Source organism: Maylandia zebra, linkage group LG7 (assembly GCF_041146795.1).
Source record: "Maylandia zebra isolate NMK-2024a linkage group LG7, Mzebra_GT3a, whole genome shotgun sequence".
Lineage (NCBI taxonomy): Eukaryota > Metazoa > Chordata > Actinopteri > Cichliformes > Cichlidae > Maylandia > Maylandia zebra.
The window spans coordinates 59,467,169-59,485,195 of record NC_135173.1 but is presented as its reverse complement, the minus strand read 5'-3'; the positions used below and the strand labels follow the sequence as shown (position 1 = coordinate 59,485,195).

General features: G+C 41.4%; 2 protein-coding genes across 2 annotated transcripts; both read right to left on the bottom strand.

The window, feature by feature from the left end:
* Positions 1-1,588: 1,588 nt before the first annotated feature.
* On the bottom strand, positions 1,589-12,239 carry klhdc4 (kelch domain containing 4). Its single transcript, XM_004564617.4, has 13 exons — positions 12,012-12,239; positions 11,739-11,830; positions 10,626-10,704; positions 9,823-9,921; positions 9,306-9,442; positions 9,088-9,180; positions 7,509-7,671; positions 7,344-7,422; positions 7,037-7,245; positions 4,539-4,758; positions 4,241-4,429; positions 3,852-3,968; positions 1,589-2,081 (listed from the first exon to the last, which is right to left on the bottom strand). The coding sequence occupies exons 1-13, from the start codon at positions 12,108-12,110 to the stop codon at positions 1,909-1,911; spliced, it is 1,749 nt and encodes a 582-aa protein (XP_004564674.1). The 5' UTR covers positions 12,111-12,239; the 3' UTR covers positions 1,589-1,908.
* A 1,848-nt stretch (positions 12,240-14,087) lies between these two features.
* On the bottom strand, positions 14,088-17,208 carry LOC112435082 (uncharacterized). Its single transcript, XM_024802983.2, has 3 exons — positions 15,926-17,208; positions 15,545-15,827; positions 14,088-15,412 (listed from the first exon to the last, which is right to left on the bottom strand). The coding sequence occupies exons 1-3, from the start codon at positions 16,105-16,107 to the stop codon at positions 14,759-14,761; spliced, it is 1,119 nt and encodes a 372-aa protein (XP_024658751.1). The 5' UTR covers positions 16,108-17,208; the 3' UTR covers positions 14,088-14,758.
* Positions 17,209-18,027: the final 819 nt, after the last annotated feature.

The window sequence follows — 18,027 nt, the reverse complement described above, 5'->3', positions numbered from 1 at the left end:
CATGGAAATGGCACAAAAAGCCTCTTTATATCTCAAGCCTGATGTTCTAGGTTTTGTTTTTCTTAAATAAAAAAACCTAAACAATTTCATTTGACAAAAGTCTTCAGCTAGAGAGTGCAACTGTGGCTAGGAAAAGCGTGGTTAAAGTTTTGCTACACAGTGCAATCTAATTTCGATCTTAGGCTGATTTTGTTTTTCTTTTTACCAAAATTGGAAGCCTTAAACTGTGAATAGTTTTGTCAGAGGGATAACCTAGAGGCTTCTTTTTTCCATCTGGCTCACCTATTTTATGTCTTTATAAAACTTGCATGACCTATACGTAATATTACATTGTAAATGATTTTGGTTAGTATTGTGATACAGCTTAAAGTAAGTATTGTTCTTGATCTTAAGAGCTGTAGCTATCTTTCTTTTGTTTTTTTGGGTTTTTTTTTTTTTTTTTAAATCAGATTGTGTGAAATATTGTTAATGTCATTCAAATAGCATTATTCTGGCATTAACAATGTGAATCTACTTAATATTAAGACTTTATGTAAGCAGTTAGTATAGTGTGATAATGTAGGGTCATTAGTGCTTTGTTAAGTTGGGACACATTTTTTACAAAATGGGCTGGGAGTGAACAATGTGTAAATTCGAAACCTCTGCAAAAACAGGGTTGCTAAAACATTAGAGATTACACCACGGTTATGGTGGGGAAGTCTCCCTTGTCTTCACCAAGATTGTTTTTGTTCCCTCAAAACTTGGGGTAGCCTTAGATCACTTCTATCCTCTTTAAATAATGTATTACAGCATTCATTAATGCAGTATAGCTAATAGTCTGCAAGGTTTAATTCTTCTGTTTGTGTGGTCTACAGATAAAGGAGGAGTTCAAGAGAATAACCACTGTAAGCCTTGAATGGCTACACTTGACCATTGCACCCCAAAACTGATGGATGTCATTTTATCAAGGGGAGGAGCTAAGGGAGTGAGAATCAGGCAGATCAAGGACATGCTTCTTGAGGTAGGACAACTATTTAGACTTTGGGTAGCTTTGAAATGCACTTTGTTGTCAGTCACCCATGTATTTTATACAAATAGAAACAACATGGACAGGATTGTCGGAGCTGCTGGAAGAATCATTGGTAAACAACAAACCACATTAGATGAGTCGGATCACACTGCCGTTTTAGGGAAAACTCGGTCTATCATTGTTGACCAAGAACACCATCTTTATTCTGATACTGAACTAACACCCTGAGGATGATGTCATAGGATGCCTCTAGCTACTAAAAAGGCGTAAAAGGGTGCCAAATGTAATTAGCATACCAAGTAACAAGATGCTTTGTTATATTTCTATAGTTTTATTGAGGCTTTATGTGTGTGCATGTATGAATGTGCGCTGATTATTATCAGCATCTTTATTGTGAATTGATTTGTGAACCAAAGACAATTTCTTTTCTACTGTGGAAAATAAAGTTATTCTAATTCCAAGTACAACTGAGTTGGAGGTGGGTTGCATTTGCTCACTTGCTCAGCTACACTCAAAGACACGATAACATGTCGGCAGCAGTGTGTGAAACATGTCAGCATTAAATATGTTTTGGTGAAATTAATGAATTAAGTGATTTTATTTCAAATGAATGAACATTTTGACCTTTACAAACCATCAGTCATTTGTATTTGTTACTGTTTTCGTTGTGAAAAGTGAATGTAATCGATTCATGACTGAATTATTTTCCCCCAGACTGTTCAAAAGGCATTTTTGAATGTTATATAAAAGTTTACCCATTACAAAAAAGTTTTTTACACACACACACACACACACACACACACACACACACACACACACACACACACACACACACACACACACACACACACACACACACACACACACACACACACACACACACACTTCTGCGTATCCTGCTACTGGTCTTCATAGAAGACTTTAGCCATGGCGAGGGCGACCTTGGCAACTTTCTTGTCCTTGGCGTCGGAGCCCATGTTGGCACGTGCCAGTCCTATCCAGTACTGCTCTGTACGGTTCTGGTAATCCGTTACCGTCTCCCCCTCCTGCACTGCGGGGTGCTTTTCTTCATCTGGAAACACACAGTCAGGTGCAGATGTTAGACGAGGGAGCGCCCTGCATAATAGAGACACTAACGTTACTGAGCAGATGCAGCCACAACACAGTTGCATCTCCTCTTAAGTAGCCAGAGCTGTAGTTTATTAACAAAAATCTCTTTAGCATCTGTAAATACAACATTGGTAGCATTACCAGAAATGTCAGAGCTGATGTCTTTGGAGCTAGGGAGTAGTACAAGGATTATTGCTCCACCAAAGCCAAATCTGTGAGACTGATAACTCGAGAATTTAAAAATTAAACAGGTGTAGGGACAAAGCTGAAATCTGAACTAATCCAGAGTTATTTACACCTGGGTGCCAAAATAAATATCCCATTTGCACACATGCATATGCTTGCATTGTTGAGTTGTTTAGAACAGCCAACTGCAAAAGCAAAGCAAAAGAAACCTGTCCATAACAGAGAGAGAGGGAGACACTAACGCTGCATGTGTTCAGATGCTCTCTCTCAGAGTTAATATCTTCGTGCTGAGTATAGCTGTGGAAAGACCGAAAAATGGCAAGAAGCAGAGGTTAAAACACAGCTCTCTAACTTCCTGGAATCACCGCATCAGCTCAGAAATCCTGATTCAAACGTGGGAATGTGGGAAGTTGGGCTTCTGAACTCATTTCAATTAAATTCAGCCCAACAGCTTCTGTTACATTATCTCAGCATCAAGGCTGAAAACGTAACAGCAGTCGTGTGAGTAATTAAAAACTGGCGTGCACACTAGAGACTCTAGTCATGGTTCTTCAAATCTGGGACATTGCTGTAAACGTGGCTGCAGGTTAACTTCTCAGATTGTGACGAACACACTCCAGCCCAGCGCCATCGGCTTTGTGTGCTCTCAATGCCCCACACGATTGGGTGGGAGCAGAGGTAGGACCAATAATGGAATATAAACATGTCCATTGACTCAAACACTGAAACCATACCTACTTCCTGCTCCTACCTACATTTTATTTTTAAGGCAATTATTGTTCTTTGCGCTATATTTATCCTACAATGGTCACTGCTCATTATTTTATAGATTTAAGATTATTAATATACATATAAATCAATATGATTAACAGTATATAAAGTAACAGACATTGTTTTTCCTAGGCCAGTAAAAATGCACATGAGAATTTTAAACGTTCAAAAAACTTTCTAAACTGCCTGATACTGCACTGTTAGTATGAATGTCGTGACACACTGCTGTGTGTGTGCGACAGACCAAGAATGATGAGATTAAAAACAGATGTGGTGGGTGAGAAACTCGATTATGAAATAACGTACAATACGGTACTGTGTAAATGTCTCAGGAGGAACTTTCTTGTCATTTTTTAAGCAACAGTTCTCGTGGCCTTTCAAAAACAACACACAAGTTGTGTCTGTAAAACAGTTTGACAGTTTCGCAACAACATGATTTACAAAAAGCTATTAGCTGAAAACGAGGTATCTCTCAGCACGGCGTGCAGTGTGTCCTTAAAACAAATGAGGAAAAAAACAAACGTATGCAAAGTAAAGTTCAAGATGAAGAAACATGATCTCGATGCTCATTTGAAAACATGAGCAGGGAAAAATATTAAAACATTTCACTGAAGTATTAATACCTTTATGAAGCTGCTGTATTAGACTGCAACAGGCGGTGTACAATATAAACAGATGTCATGCACATCCTGAATGGGACTCTGCACTTGTTGCTCATTATAAATAAAGAGAGCACATAAGTGTCGGCCATCGAAGAACCTGAATAATCTCTTGCCTTCCTCGTCCTCGCTTTCCTCTTCGGACTCCTCTTCCTCCCCCTCTGCTCCCTTCGCCTCCTCCTCTTCCTCTTCATCGTCCTCTGACTCAGACTCTTCCAGCCACTCCTGTGTCTCTGTGGAGAGACCATCATAAATCCAAATGAAACCTCACGCCCCTGACTCCCATCTTAACAGCACCTCTCTCCTGCGTCAGAGGATATTCAGACGTTAGCGCACACACGCACGCACACACACACACACACACACACACGCATGCACGCACGCACACACACACACACACACACACGCACACACTGGCTGCTTTAATTATGTGCGCTGAGCTGACGGATTTCGTTTAAGGCCTCTTTGTTGTCGCTTTTGGACTTTTATTGTCCGGCTGACTCACTTGGGTCCATTTCGACCAGAACCTCCCACTGGTCCATTTTGTGCAGGTCCAGACAGTAGAAGTCGTTCAGAGTGAACTGGCGGTCGCCCACCTCAAACATCCCCCCGTACAGGTAGAGCTTGCCTTGTCGCACTGTTGCCATGGCGCTGGACCTCGGGCAAGGCTCGATGAGCGGGGCCGTGGCCGAGCCTAATGACGATAAAAACAAAACAAAACAAAAAAAAGACCCTGAAGTTAGGTAGACAAAGATGCTGAGAACTTCTTTCCTTTAGTTTAGCACGAGTGTGTGTAATCTTGCCATCTTCTTCCTCCTCTTCCTCCTCCTCCTCCTCCTGCACCTGAGGACCAGGAATCACTTCCTTAATGGTCATCACTGTTCCGTCCTCAGTGACGATCTCTTTGATGATCTCAGTGGGTCCTTGAGGTGCCGCTGCCTCCTCTTCCTCCCTCTCCGCTTCCTCCCCCTCTGCCATATCCTTTTTCACCCTCCGCCGTTTCTTCTTCTCTGTCTTGTTTCCCTGGACAGACACACAAAGAAGAAATCAAATAAAACTGAGCACACAGAAAGTAAATGGTAATGATAAATGGACAGATTCTTATACAGCGTTTTTCTACTCTCCCAGAGTACTCAAAGCGCTGTATACAACATGCCACATTCACCCAATCACACCCATTCTCACAAGCGCTGTCTCTAAACTGAGTGCTTTTTCCTGACGACAATCAGACTCCGATGGATGCATCAGAGAGCAACATCGAGACTGGAGGAGCCAGGGATCGAACCACCAACCTTCTGATCATATCAATGCTCTTTGTTTTAAACTTCTGTTTCATGGAGATGTGCAAAATAACGTATATCAGAGCAGCAAGTGTCAGATGTGACGTAAATCCTGTAAAATCTCCAAATGTCCATTGAAGACAGATGTTGTACTACAGCTGGTGAAGTGATAAGAACACTAACACATCAGGCCAAATTCATCCACCGAGTTGGGTTGGGTTTGGATCTAACAATGCACAGGGAGTCATTAGTTATTACTAATCTCTGCTCTCTTCCACAGGCTGCTTTTTCTCCCGTCTTCCACCCCCCTCAGCCCCAACTGGTTGCGGTGGATGGCCGCCTTGAGGCAAATGTTGTTGTGATTTTGAGCTACATATATAAAACTAAATTAAATTGATGGCCATGTAAAGAATGCATGTGGACTGTGGGAGGAAGACAGCGTACCCACAGAGAACCCACACAGAGAGGGAGAACATGCAAACTCCACACAGAAAGATCGCAGCTGGCTGGCAGGTTTGAACTCAGGAGCTTCCTGCTGTGACAGCTGAACACTGCACCGTCATCCTGCCCCGATACAGTCTGCATTTCTTTATTCCTCTTTGATGTTGTCTTTTTTCCTACCTTCTGAATTCTGCATTGCATCAGCAGCGATGCTTTATAACTGAACACTAGGGCTGCCACAAACGATTATTTTGATAGTCGACTAGTCACCGATTATTTTTGCGATTAGTCGACTAATCAGATCATCATCCATTGGACGTACAGCGTACAGCTTATTGCACCAGCAGCATCTGCTCTAATATAACTATCATTAGCTTACAGCTTGAAGTGTTTGTGCTAACTAAAAATAAAGACAAGATGGTAGTTTATTAATTTTTAATGAAATTTGCAGATTGTTTCGGTGAAGTTTAATAAACTCCTTGCTTTCTAAAATATAACAGGACACCGGAGTATATTCTCCAGCGTCTCACACTTCTGATAATCAGCTGTCTGCTTGACAGTTTTAGCTGTGCAAAAACTATAACTTTAATCTCAGCCAAACCGATTTACTCAGGAACAAATAAAATAAAGAAAGCCAAACAATAACATTTTTAAGTTATCTAAGTGACTTATATATATGTTTAACCTGACTAGCGAAAGACGGCGGTGGGTTTGAAAACGATTTGCCGGGAGTCCGGTGTTCTCACGGCTCTAGTTAGCCTTGCCCCGCCTAGCTAACGAGCTAGTGGGTAACAGACGTCTCCGAAAACGTCGGAGCGCTTTTGAAAATATGTGGTGTCTTGATAAACTGAGCAGATATTTGAGGTTTACACAGCTACATTCTCGCCTGAAAATATGTTAAACGTTTATTTTGTGACCCAGAAAGAATAATAAGAGTAAAGTTAAAACTAACTAGCTGCCGCCATTGTTGACAACTGCGCTGGGCTGCGCTATGAATTCTGGGACACAGCTTCTTCTTCTTCGGGGTTTAACGGCAGCTGGCATCCTTGTACATGCAGTGCTGCCATCTTCTGTTTCAGTCCGTTATTACACTCTTAAATCCTACTACTCATTCCTGCGTCCTTTGTGATCTTACAAAGCTTCAAACGATGCGTCGACTATTAAATTAGTCGTCGACGATTTTAATAGTCGACATAATTGTGACTAGTCGACTAATCGTGGCAGCCCTACTGAACACACAGCAGCATGCCATCAGACCCCCTCCTCTGCACTGGGCTACATATATGCGATACAAACTATGGACCAGATGAGCTCAAAGCTGCTGAATGTTTGTGATAAAGTGGATCTAGAAGGAAAGTATGAAACTGTGGCTCGACGTATTGCTTATGCTGAGCTATAATTCAGAGCCTTTGCTTTTATAGATCTCAATTTACTACTCCTTCTTTTATGCACACACAGCAATTATGAATGACACCACAGTGTATCAGTTTCCACACTCAAACCACTCAGATCTATAGGTGGAGGTAATTTCATCCTGGAAAGGACCACTCTCATCAGGACAGACATAGATCGTAGCTTACCCTGAGCACACCGGGGAACCAGCGGTTTTTCACTGTGTCATACAAGTACAGGTCATTGTAGAAGTCGCCCTCCAGCGACTCTTCCTCTTCCTCGTCACAAACCCCACCAAACAGCACCGCCCGCCCAGCTGGGCCCACCGCCAAGGAGAAACCAGAGCGAGGAGGGGGCTTACTGCCAGAAGGGTTCAGTCTGGACCACGACCACTTCTCTGCAGGACAGAGGAAAAGTCACAACATATACCACGAGGACAGGAGCAACATCGTTAGACTTGAATGATTTTGTCGTTAACAACTGAGTGTTGTGTACCTTGACCATCTTTACCCTCTCGTTTCAAAAGGAACATGTCAGAGTGGATGGTCCCCTTCTCGACATCCTTCTTGACCCTCTGCATGAACGCACACGCAGTTTAATCAGGCTGTACAACAAAAAAATGACAACAATACGGGGGAGGCTGTCAGACGACACACGCACCACTTTGGAGTATCCCCCATAGATGATGACGCCCATGCCGTCTGGAGTGGAGGTCATCTGACAGGCAGAGCGCGGGGAGGGGGCGGAGCCTGATGGAGAGAGGCGTGACCAAGAAAAGGTGTCCAGGGAGAAAGAGTAGACATCATTGTAGTAGATAAAATCCCTGCAGGGTGAGGAGGCAGAGGCGGGAGCATAAGGACACTGGGCTTTTACACTGAAAAACTGTAGGGATCCACAGATGCATCAGCTAGTGTCACTACTGTCGTCAGCAGCGGTGGATGTTTAATGAAATAGCTTGTGGAGCCACCCTGGGCAGCAACAATTTGAACTATTTTCTGTATGACTTTATCGATCTCTCACATCACTGTGGAGGAATTCTGGCCCACTCGTCTCTGCAGCATTGCTTCAGTTTGAGGTTTGTGGGAATGTGTTTATAGATAGAGGTCCTCTCTTAATGCCCGTCTTCGACTGGGTCATTGCAGCACCTCGATTCTTTTCTATTGAAGTTATTCAGTAGCAGATTTGCTGCAGTGCTCAGGATCAGTGTCCTTTTGCACGACCCAGTTTCATCTAAGCTTTCGCTGTCGGACTGATGGCCTGACATCTGAATCTAGAATACTTTAGTACACAGAGTAGTTCATGGTCGAATTGCGCAGGTATGCTATCTTTAGTTTTCTCCAAAAGGTGCTAAGCATAGTCTAAATAGCTCTATACTTTGGTCTTGTCGGTCAAAAGTACATTATTCCAGAAATCTCGTGATTTGTTTAGATGCAATTTGCTGTCATGCCCTTTTTGGGGAGAAGAAGCTTTCTCCTGCTAACCCTTCCAAACAAACCACTCTTGTACATTCCCATTCTTATTGTCATGTCATTGCAGACTGAAATTGGGGTTAAGTTGCTGGGAAGAGTTTGACAATGTGTTAAACACCTGAATTCTCCAGACCTACAAAACCTGTGCTTTTATAGAGGTGCTGATTATCAGTTAATCAAAGGCATTTGACTGGAAGGAGTAAAGGTGTACTTAGTTTTTCACAAGATTGTATGTCCAAAACATAAAATTTCTGTCCACAAAAAGTGTTAATATGTTACAAGAAGAGTCTGAAACAAACACCGAGCAATGTCCAAATGCCGACGCAATCTTCTAATTTACTGTCATGCTCCTTATCTATTTATTTAACAGTAAAGGAACGCAGTAGAACTTTAGGAGCAATATATTCTGAGTTGTATTCATGCTTGAAGTGATTTTCATTTACCAGTCCCCACGATCGACGAGTCAAATTCTGACACAGTTTTGAGCCGGCCAACATTTCGCAGCCTGATTAAACTTCCATTATAAGCAGAGGAAGGAAGATGTCTGCATAAACAGAGTGAGATAAGGAGGCTTGATGTCCTCAGATTGCTGTGAATGGTATATACGCAATCTCTTACACACGTCTTCACAAATTAATTAGATTTTTTGCATTTAATTTCAAATAATAAATGATTGATTTTCAGTGGATTCAGTTTCTTTGTCACTTCATCCGTTGCTGATATCAAGCAGACCGTGACCACCATGACACCTGTTCAGTGAGCCTGTTTACCTGGTGCTCTCGTGGAAACCTCCAAACACCAGCAGCTGCTTCTTGCTGAGGACCATCCGATGTCCACTGCGGCCCGATGGACCGCCCGGTGCCCTGAAAAGTAAAAACTAACATAACATCTGTACAGCAGCTGGACTTGAGACTCTGTATTTACACAATCCATCTATCAGCAACAACTTCCAATTACTGCATCTATGCTTAGCAGCCTTTGTACGCACTTGATGTTCTCCCAGGTGTGTGTAGCAAGGTGCAGTACCCAAAGGTCCTTGTAGTGATAGAACTGTTCCCCATTTGGAGAGGCAAACTCTCCACCAAACACCCAGAGCTGTCCCCCGCCCTGAGGAACTACCACCGCCTGAGTGGAGGAAAGAAAGGAGAGGGGGAGGAGTGAGGCGGGGGGGAAGAAGACGGCTGCAAAAACAGCACGAGATAAGACAGTTTGATGTCCTCAGATTTAACTGGTTCCCTTGTAAAAGGCTGTCTTGCTGTGATGATGTGCGATTGCTGATAAGTTTTAAAGTTGCCCTCTGATCTGTGCTACAGCAGACTGCCCCCTTGTGGCTGAAATGATAAATCACAACACTATGACAGCACAAATTTGACCCAGGTACTGGCTGTGTGGTGAAAAAGTGTGGTGTTTGCTGGTTTATCAAATGCTAAGAAACCCCTGAGATGTTTAGTTGTAAACTGTGTACCAAAAGACACTTAAGACTCTTCATCTGGGATGTTGTGTACCTGATGAGAACAGCGTGGTGGAGGAGGGTTGGGGATTTCTGATTTAACCCAGGTATTCTTCCTGATGTTGTAGAAGAACAGATCGTTGTACAGATACGTCTGCAAAAACAGAAAACCACAGCAGGGGTTTTAAAACTGTCCACACAAAATCAGCCACGGAAGCCTTAGGCTCATATTAACCATAGGCTGGAGAGATTTAAGCATGTGATGCTTGCAAATAATTATAAAATTTTTAATTCGAAATCAACACACTGTGAAAAAAATCCAATCAGAAAGCGGAGGGTTGTACTATGAAGTAAAAATAACCGGTGAGTGAGGTCTTTGAGCATCACAAAGACACTCTCTCTTAACCTGCGAAAATCACCTTGGTAACTTCTGTTGAAAATGTTTAGTCTCTACTCTGATTGGTTGCTAGGGTCAGTTGAAACACACAGCAGGTTCAAACTAGCATTGGCTGTCCTGACAGGTGCAGCAGCCTTTGAACACAAGATGGCCCATACTCGTTCTTTAGTGACACAGGTCGGTGTGATGACATTTGATGTTGTTGTAATAAAAATAATAAGGTGCAGCCCATGCAACAGGGAGAAAAATACATAGAAAAAGGTGCAAAAGTGGACTACCAAAAATACCAAATAAATAACAAACCAACACTGCAAGAAAAACAAATATCAGTGAAAAGAGTGTTAGATGAACTGTTTCGCTGTGTAATTAGCTGCTCATTCACACTAGGAGACATATACTGAAGGTTGGTACACACGACTGAGCACTAATGCACAATATCATTTATTGGACTAATCTGCTACCTTCTTTCCATTGAAGAATTCTCCTCCAAACAGGATGAGTTCATCTTTCTCAGGATGTGCAGAGAGGGATCCATTCAATCTAAAAAGCATGAAGAGGTAAATCATCAAGCGATTCTTCTTCCTGTTCACTTCAATAGTCCCCGAGTCTTTTCTTTAGCACCACAGTCTGGCTGAAATGTGTTGTTTTGAATACAATCTCTGAACTTATACTGGATGGACTCTGGTGAAATTGCACTCAGTGCACTCATTAACGACTCCGTCAAAGGATGATTCACATCCTTTTTTATTGATCCCTGAAGTTCTACTTTTGGACCGGCATCAAAATGAATGAATGAATGAATGAATTAAACTTTTTGTGTTTTTACTGCAGACTACGTGCACAGCTAACTAGCACATCCTTTGTACTGTGCAGAAGACTTGTGATGGTGTAGAAAACACTGGTAATAATGAAAACAAGTGGAAAGAGGCAGAAAAATGTCCTCACTGGTGCTAAACAGGAGCAAATCCCCCAAACTGTACTTTTTATAACATTGGAATAATGTTATAATGTACTAAATCTTTTAATTTCAGTGCATTTAATTTAATAAATAATGGATTTGTTCATTCATGACAGGGACTAGCAAAAAATTGAGTTGGCATTTCTCTTGTCTACACTGTAAGTCATTTGAGTGAATAATATAAAATCCAAAACTCTAAGTTTTTTTGTAATTTTGACCACAAAACTACGTCAAAACCACGATAAAAAATACAAAATTATAGAAAATTATATCTTTTAAAAAAATCAAAGGTTGGGATCTGTGGTTGTTTTCTATCCCTCTTACACACTTTCTTTTGCATTATTTTGGTGATTTCTTGTGAATTTCTGTCACTGTGCATTCCTTGTTGATGTTTTGCTTCTCTCTCACTCTGTATCTTTGATTCATTCATCTCTTTACGCACGTTTTTTGTTTGTTTTGGGGGTTTTTTGCCTTATTTTGGTGATTTTTATGTGCAATTTATGTTAATTTGCATCTCTTGTTTTGCATCTTTGTTTGTGGGTCACTGTGATGTTGCTTATGACACTGAATTTTATTTATATTTTCCAAATATTGAGCCTGACTCTATGTTTTTCACCTCGGTGATGGAGGCGGACACGTCGTCTCGACAACCTGGGTTTTCTTTGCGTCCAGACTCTGAAACTCAGCGATCAGAGCCTCCAAATCATCCTGCAGGCAGAAAAGGTTAAACGGAGAAGAAATCAAAAACGCCTTTATGTGCTCACCTCATATTAAAGATAATTTGATTCAATAAATAAATAGAATAAATAAATAATCTGCGAAACGTAAAAGGTTTGCAACAGGATAGGGCTTTCCGATTCATCCTATTTTACTTTGATTTAATTGTTACCTCTTCTCGTTTGGACCTTTTTGAAACCTTTTTCTCCATTTTGGCAGCTGTCTTCTCGGCTCCCTTAACCTTCTTCTCCTTCTTGCCTTTTTTCCCCATGGCTGCTCTATAAGCGGACAGTTACTCGTAAAATCTTCAGTTCTTTTGACTTCAGTGCCACATGGAAGCCAAAACAGCCTCTCACGCCGGATTTCGATGCTTTTCCTCTGACAACTGAGAGGTACTTCCGGCAACAAACCTGACGTCAGCACGCTGTTGGGATGTAACAGCGCCCTCAGTCGCGGAGGAGGACTACATAACCGATAAGGCGCTCATTCCCTGCCAAAATGAATCAAATAAACGCGTCCTAACAGAGAAGCTTCTTCACACCTTGGCTCAGGCGATTAGAGGATCATCAGGGGGTCCTTTTGTCCCTCTGTGGGGGGTTACTCCCACTAGGTTTATATCTGGGACTCTCCACCATTTGACCTTAGAACTGAAGAAGCTTCTCGGATGAGAGGTGAAACGTCTTCAAGCAACTTAAAGAAGTCCAGACGCTTTTCTTTGCAAGCTCCTTTGACTTTTCTGCATTTATTACTCCATCAATTTTGAAAGGACTGAACTGCCAAATGAAGCCCAAAACCACGACAGACCCTCTATCATGTTCTACAGTGAGTGTAGACACTCATTGTATTTCAAAGTTGTATTCATACTCCATAAGACTAAGTGCCATTCATTTTCAGTCCAGTTCTTGTGCAGTTTGACATACTTCAGCTTTCTCCCTGTTTTCTTTTCTTAAGAATGACTTCACTTCCACTGAGACCGTCACTGTTCAGCGAAAGGTCTCAAGCCCTGGATCAGTCTTTGCGGATTTCTTTTCCTATTTTTTTAAGTGACATGTTACTACTTTTATTCTCCAAATATCTAGTTTCCTCAAAATAAATAAATAAAACAATACACACATTGCTGAGGTATGCCAAATTTGTTTGGCTAAGAGCTGAATCATGTAGTTGGTGCAGGAATACTATTTAATGCTTGTCAAACTGTGGTATTTTTGACAATTTGTGTAACTAAAGACATGGAAATTTGCATTTATAATGGATTGGATTTATATAGCACTTTTCAAGGCACCCAAAGCGCTTTACAATGCCACTATTCATTTACTCTCACATTCACACACTGGTGGAGGCAGCTACAGTTGTAGCCACAGCTGCCCTGGGGCAGACTGACAGAAGCGAGGCTGCCATATCACACCATCGGCCCTTCTGGCCAACACCAGTAGGCGGTAGGGTAAAGTGGCATGGGGACACAACAACCAGGACAGAGAGCCCGGGGATCGAACCGGCGACCTTCCGGTTACAGATACGCTTCCCAACCCCCTGAGCCACGGTCGCCCCATTTTTGTGACATGCACAAAGTAAAGCATCTGAAGATGCACTTTAAAATTGTTTCTTTGGAAAGTTGTCTGTTATGTGTAGACACAACACTGCTTCATCCCTTTAGCCAGGTGTCTTTTTATGCTTGAAACAAAAAAAACTTCTGAAAATGATCATGTAAAGATATAAACTTTAAAAGATCATCAGAAAGTCTGGAGAACTATTATTCAAAACCACCTCAAAAGTCTGGCTCCTTGGAAGCAAAGTAAATTAATACGATGGATGGTTCAAGACAGATAGCTTCTCTACTCCAAGCTCTACTGGCTAATATTGTGTAGGTCTTCATCAAAGTCTGGACAGGGCACCGCTCATGGAGTCCTGAGGTAGGTTTGGTTGATGCCTTTGTGGACTCCTTGTATGCTCCTTACTGTCCTGCGCAGTCCTGTTAGTCTTCAGAAACGTTTAGATAAAGATAAAATATAAAATAAACTAAGAGTAAATGTGCACCAGTGGCAGAAAGTTTTTGAGGGACACGTGTAGACAGTCACCTGTTTAACATCACGTGTCTGTTTGTCTTTACTTTGTGTGGAATCTCACAGAGAGAAACTAATGGCCAGTTATTTGTCAGTTAAACACCTCTGACCTGCCTTTGACTCAGGCAGCAGTGAAACAACATGTTGGCTGCAGTTTCTAATGTGATATTTATTCATTTACAGTTTTTTTCAATCGCTAACAAGCGCCTACCCATACTTCAGATACTTTTTCTAAACTCTTAACACAGACTCACACCTACAAAACACAATTGGCCAAATGGATAATTTTCTTCTCAAAAATACATTTTGTTAAATATATACTACCTCTTCATTTCAAAATAGAACACATCTTTCTCTGCACACACTAGCTGTACAAAAACACTATAAATCTGACTCAAAATGAAATTAGTCTGTCAAAGAATAACACTTGTTTTCACTTCCCAAGGTACATGCAGTCAATCAAAGTACACCAGGTTTCAAAATACTGGCTATTATTGACATTACAAAAACTGCATAGACCTTTATGATTCAGTTTTACAGGTATTTGCATGCGAAACATGCAATCCACCATTTTGACACCAGAAATGTCTTGGTTGGTAACTGTATGTCCACATGTACAGTAATGTTCACATTCAAAAGCATTCCAGTAAAAAGCAAACAAGTTTCTGTTTCTTTACTGTTTACTACAGGAGGTACAGTAGAAACACGGTATGATAGGACAGAGAAAGTTCTACAGTATTGCTTACAGTGAACAAAATATCCATGAAACACACAAGCGCATTCTGAACAAAAAAACAACAGCAAAAAGCCAAGATAAAAAGGGGGGGAGGGGGGCTAAAAAAAGGCAAAAAATTTGCATCTAATCCCTGCGATCTTCAGGGTTAGGACACATGTTTTCATCAACATCACATCTGATGTTATCCAAGTCGATGCACCTGGGATAAAACCGCATGGTATGTCGGATCCACCCTTGGCAATCGTCAACTGTGATGTCCCTGGAGCCAGCATCCATGGCTTCAAGGAGGGACATCTGGTCATATGGCTGATGGTCATAAACCTTCCACCTCCATGCAGAAAAGAACTCCTCTATGGGGTTGAGGAAAGGTGAATAGGGTGGAAGGAAGAGACTTACCAGTCTTGGGTGGACTTCAAACCATGTTGTTATTGCTTGCGAGTGATGGAAAGCCACATTGTCCCAGGTAATTACAAAGGTCCTCATGTTTTCACCCTCCTGACCCTGCTCTGGAACCAGGCACTGGTGGAGATCATTGAGAAAGGCAAGCAAGCGCTCTGTATTATAGGGTCCAACCTGACATCTGTGAAGGAGTAATCCTGCATTTGCAATTGCTGCACACATGGTAATGTTTGCCCCTCTCTGTCCTGGCACATCAACTGTGGCCCTTTTTCCAATTACATTTCGTCCACGTCGACGCCTTTTGGCCAGATTGAATCCTGCCTCATCGATGTATATGAATTCATGAGGGGCATGGTTGGCCTCCAATTCCATAACTCTCTGAAACAAAGTTTATGTAAGTCATGTTATTACTGTATACCATACTGTACTGTAACCTAGTATTGTGTAGGTTACCTACTTGCAAAGTGCAAAGCTTATAGAACTGGACATTGGATTGAATATACACTATACCTGGACATATTGTCGTCGTAGCTCCTTGACCCTCTCACTGTTCCTCTCAAAGGGAACAGTGTAGAGCTGCTTCATCCGCACTCTGTGTTTGGACAATGTCCGCGTAATGGTTGTGAGGCTGATTCTATCGATATTGTCAAATATCTCATGGTCCGCCACAATTCTAGTTTGAATTTCACGCAGTTTTATTGCATTATTTGCAGTAACCATTTCTACAATGGCAAGCTCCTGATCATTACTGAGGAGCTTTCCTCTTCCCCCAGAGGGTGGAAGATGTTGCATTCTTTAGAAAGACAAAAAATTCAACATATGCATTACTGTATGACCATATTGACATGTCAAGTGAGAATAGAAACAATCCATGTAAAATGCAATACTTACCTGTTGGTTTGTTGAAAGATGCGTATAATGGAGGCAACCGTTGACCGCCTCAAATTGGGCTGCACTCTTTCACCAGCCTCTCTTAGTGAAAGACCATGGTTGATTACATGGTCAACGATAGTGGCACGAATTTCATCACTGACTACTGTTCTTGCAGCCCTTGGAATGCCACCACCACGCATTCTTACACCTCTACCTTGCCCTCTCCTTGGGCCTGCTCTTCTCCCTGGGCCCCTTGCTCCTACTCTTCCTCGACCAGACAATACAGTGTTTGTCTTTTTTTTGTTTCCAAAAACATCACTCCTCAAGGTCTTGCCTTATAAACCCCACTGACTCTAAGCCAGAATGGAAGAAGCTGTGGTTGGCCCAATTTACCCAACATAAATCAGCTGTGTGTCAATTATTCAATTGTTTGTTTATTATCAGCTGAGATCTATTTTTGATATTGATATTGTTTTTGTACTGATATCATTGCAGAAGCAGAGGTTTTTATACTGTATCTAAGGTTTGGAATATTGTTTTTGCTATTGTGGGATGTTGTGTGTTAACATTCGTAGATACTACAGAAACAGTCCATAATTTTGTTGGGAGGTGAAGGAAACGGTTTCCAGGGCCTACTCCGTGGATCGGCTTCCTCCGAGGCGTGGACGTCTATCAGCAGAGAATGTACCTTCACCTATCAGCAGAGAATGTCCCTTAGTCTGTAACACAGTCAAATATATTCTCAAGTAATATTCAAGCATGCCATTCAGCGTGTTAGTACGAGCTCGGGAGCAGCTTGGGAGAACAAGAAAACAGAGACTGCTTTAGATTGTCTTCCCAAATTGACTCAACTTTATTCACAAGTATAACAGTTTATATAGAGGGTAAAATTCATGAGACAGCAGATTATCAGTTTAAACCAGTACAGACCAAGATAAGGGAGCGTCTTCCTGCCCTTGGGTGAAGAAGCATCCTTTGTGTAGTTTATTAGTTCAGCTACAATTGTGATTATCTCAGCGACATATTTTCAAGGCACAAAACAAAGAGTTCTTACATTAGTGAAATCTGAAACAAACCATTTGGCCTCAACAGGCGTCTAAAAGATTAAGAAACTAATGTAGCTGAGGGAGTGATCTCTGTGGTATTTCAACCTTGTACCAGCCTGTGATTCTCACACATCAATTCTTGGGTCAAAGAGAAAAATAACTAAAACAAAGGGGCCTTATTGAATGACAGAGTTTTCCTGCATAATGTCACTATAAAACAATATCCAGTAAATGCTACCATGGTACTAAAATACCTAACAGGAGGTATAGCTTGTCTGTTAAGAAAATGTAAGCATTGTGGAAATGTGTTCACTGACTGCATATTGGGTGAACACGACATGAAATGTGTGAATGGTATGGCCACAACAGACCAATGCTGTGCTAATTGTGTTTAGAGTTTTGCAAATGTGACAACTGTTTGGACAAACGCTTGTTAGCGACTGAAAAAAACTGTAATATAAAACAAAAGCTGTAGGAAGGGCGGGGGGCAAGTTTAACGTTATTTAATATTACAGAGATGTAAAACCAAATTCGTATTGATTTTTTTTTCATAAAAAGTAAAAGTAAATACTTTTCTATTTTAAGTAAAAAATAATAATTTTTTATTAGGTAATTTTTAAAAAAAAAATCACACTGTGACAGAGACAATTTAAAAATGGAAAGCACTGCAAACTGTCAGAAGGGGACAGCTGTGTGTTTCTTTGCTCCCACGTATACCTTCCACAACCACTGATTAAATGGAAGTTTTATCTCTCATCTCCATCCCTTCTAATAATTTCCTATCCGTTCACTGTGATTAAACATAGAAGACACGACTGATAGAAGCGACATATTTATATATCAAGGCCAGTTTCTGCTGCAGCTATCAGCACTTTCCAACCATCTGCCGGCATATTATGATATTCATTTTCCTTCCCAGCATCTATACTCACAAAAGCTCATTTGCACCCACACCTAGACACACACATACACACACATATACTCACTAGTATCAGCTGACTACAAAGACGCAGCACATGACTTCTCTGCCCACCACTCGCTCTGACTGATAGTCTTTGTTACTTTTGTGAGCAG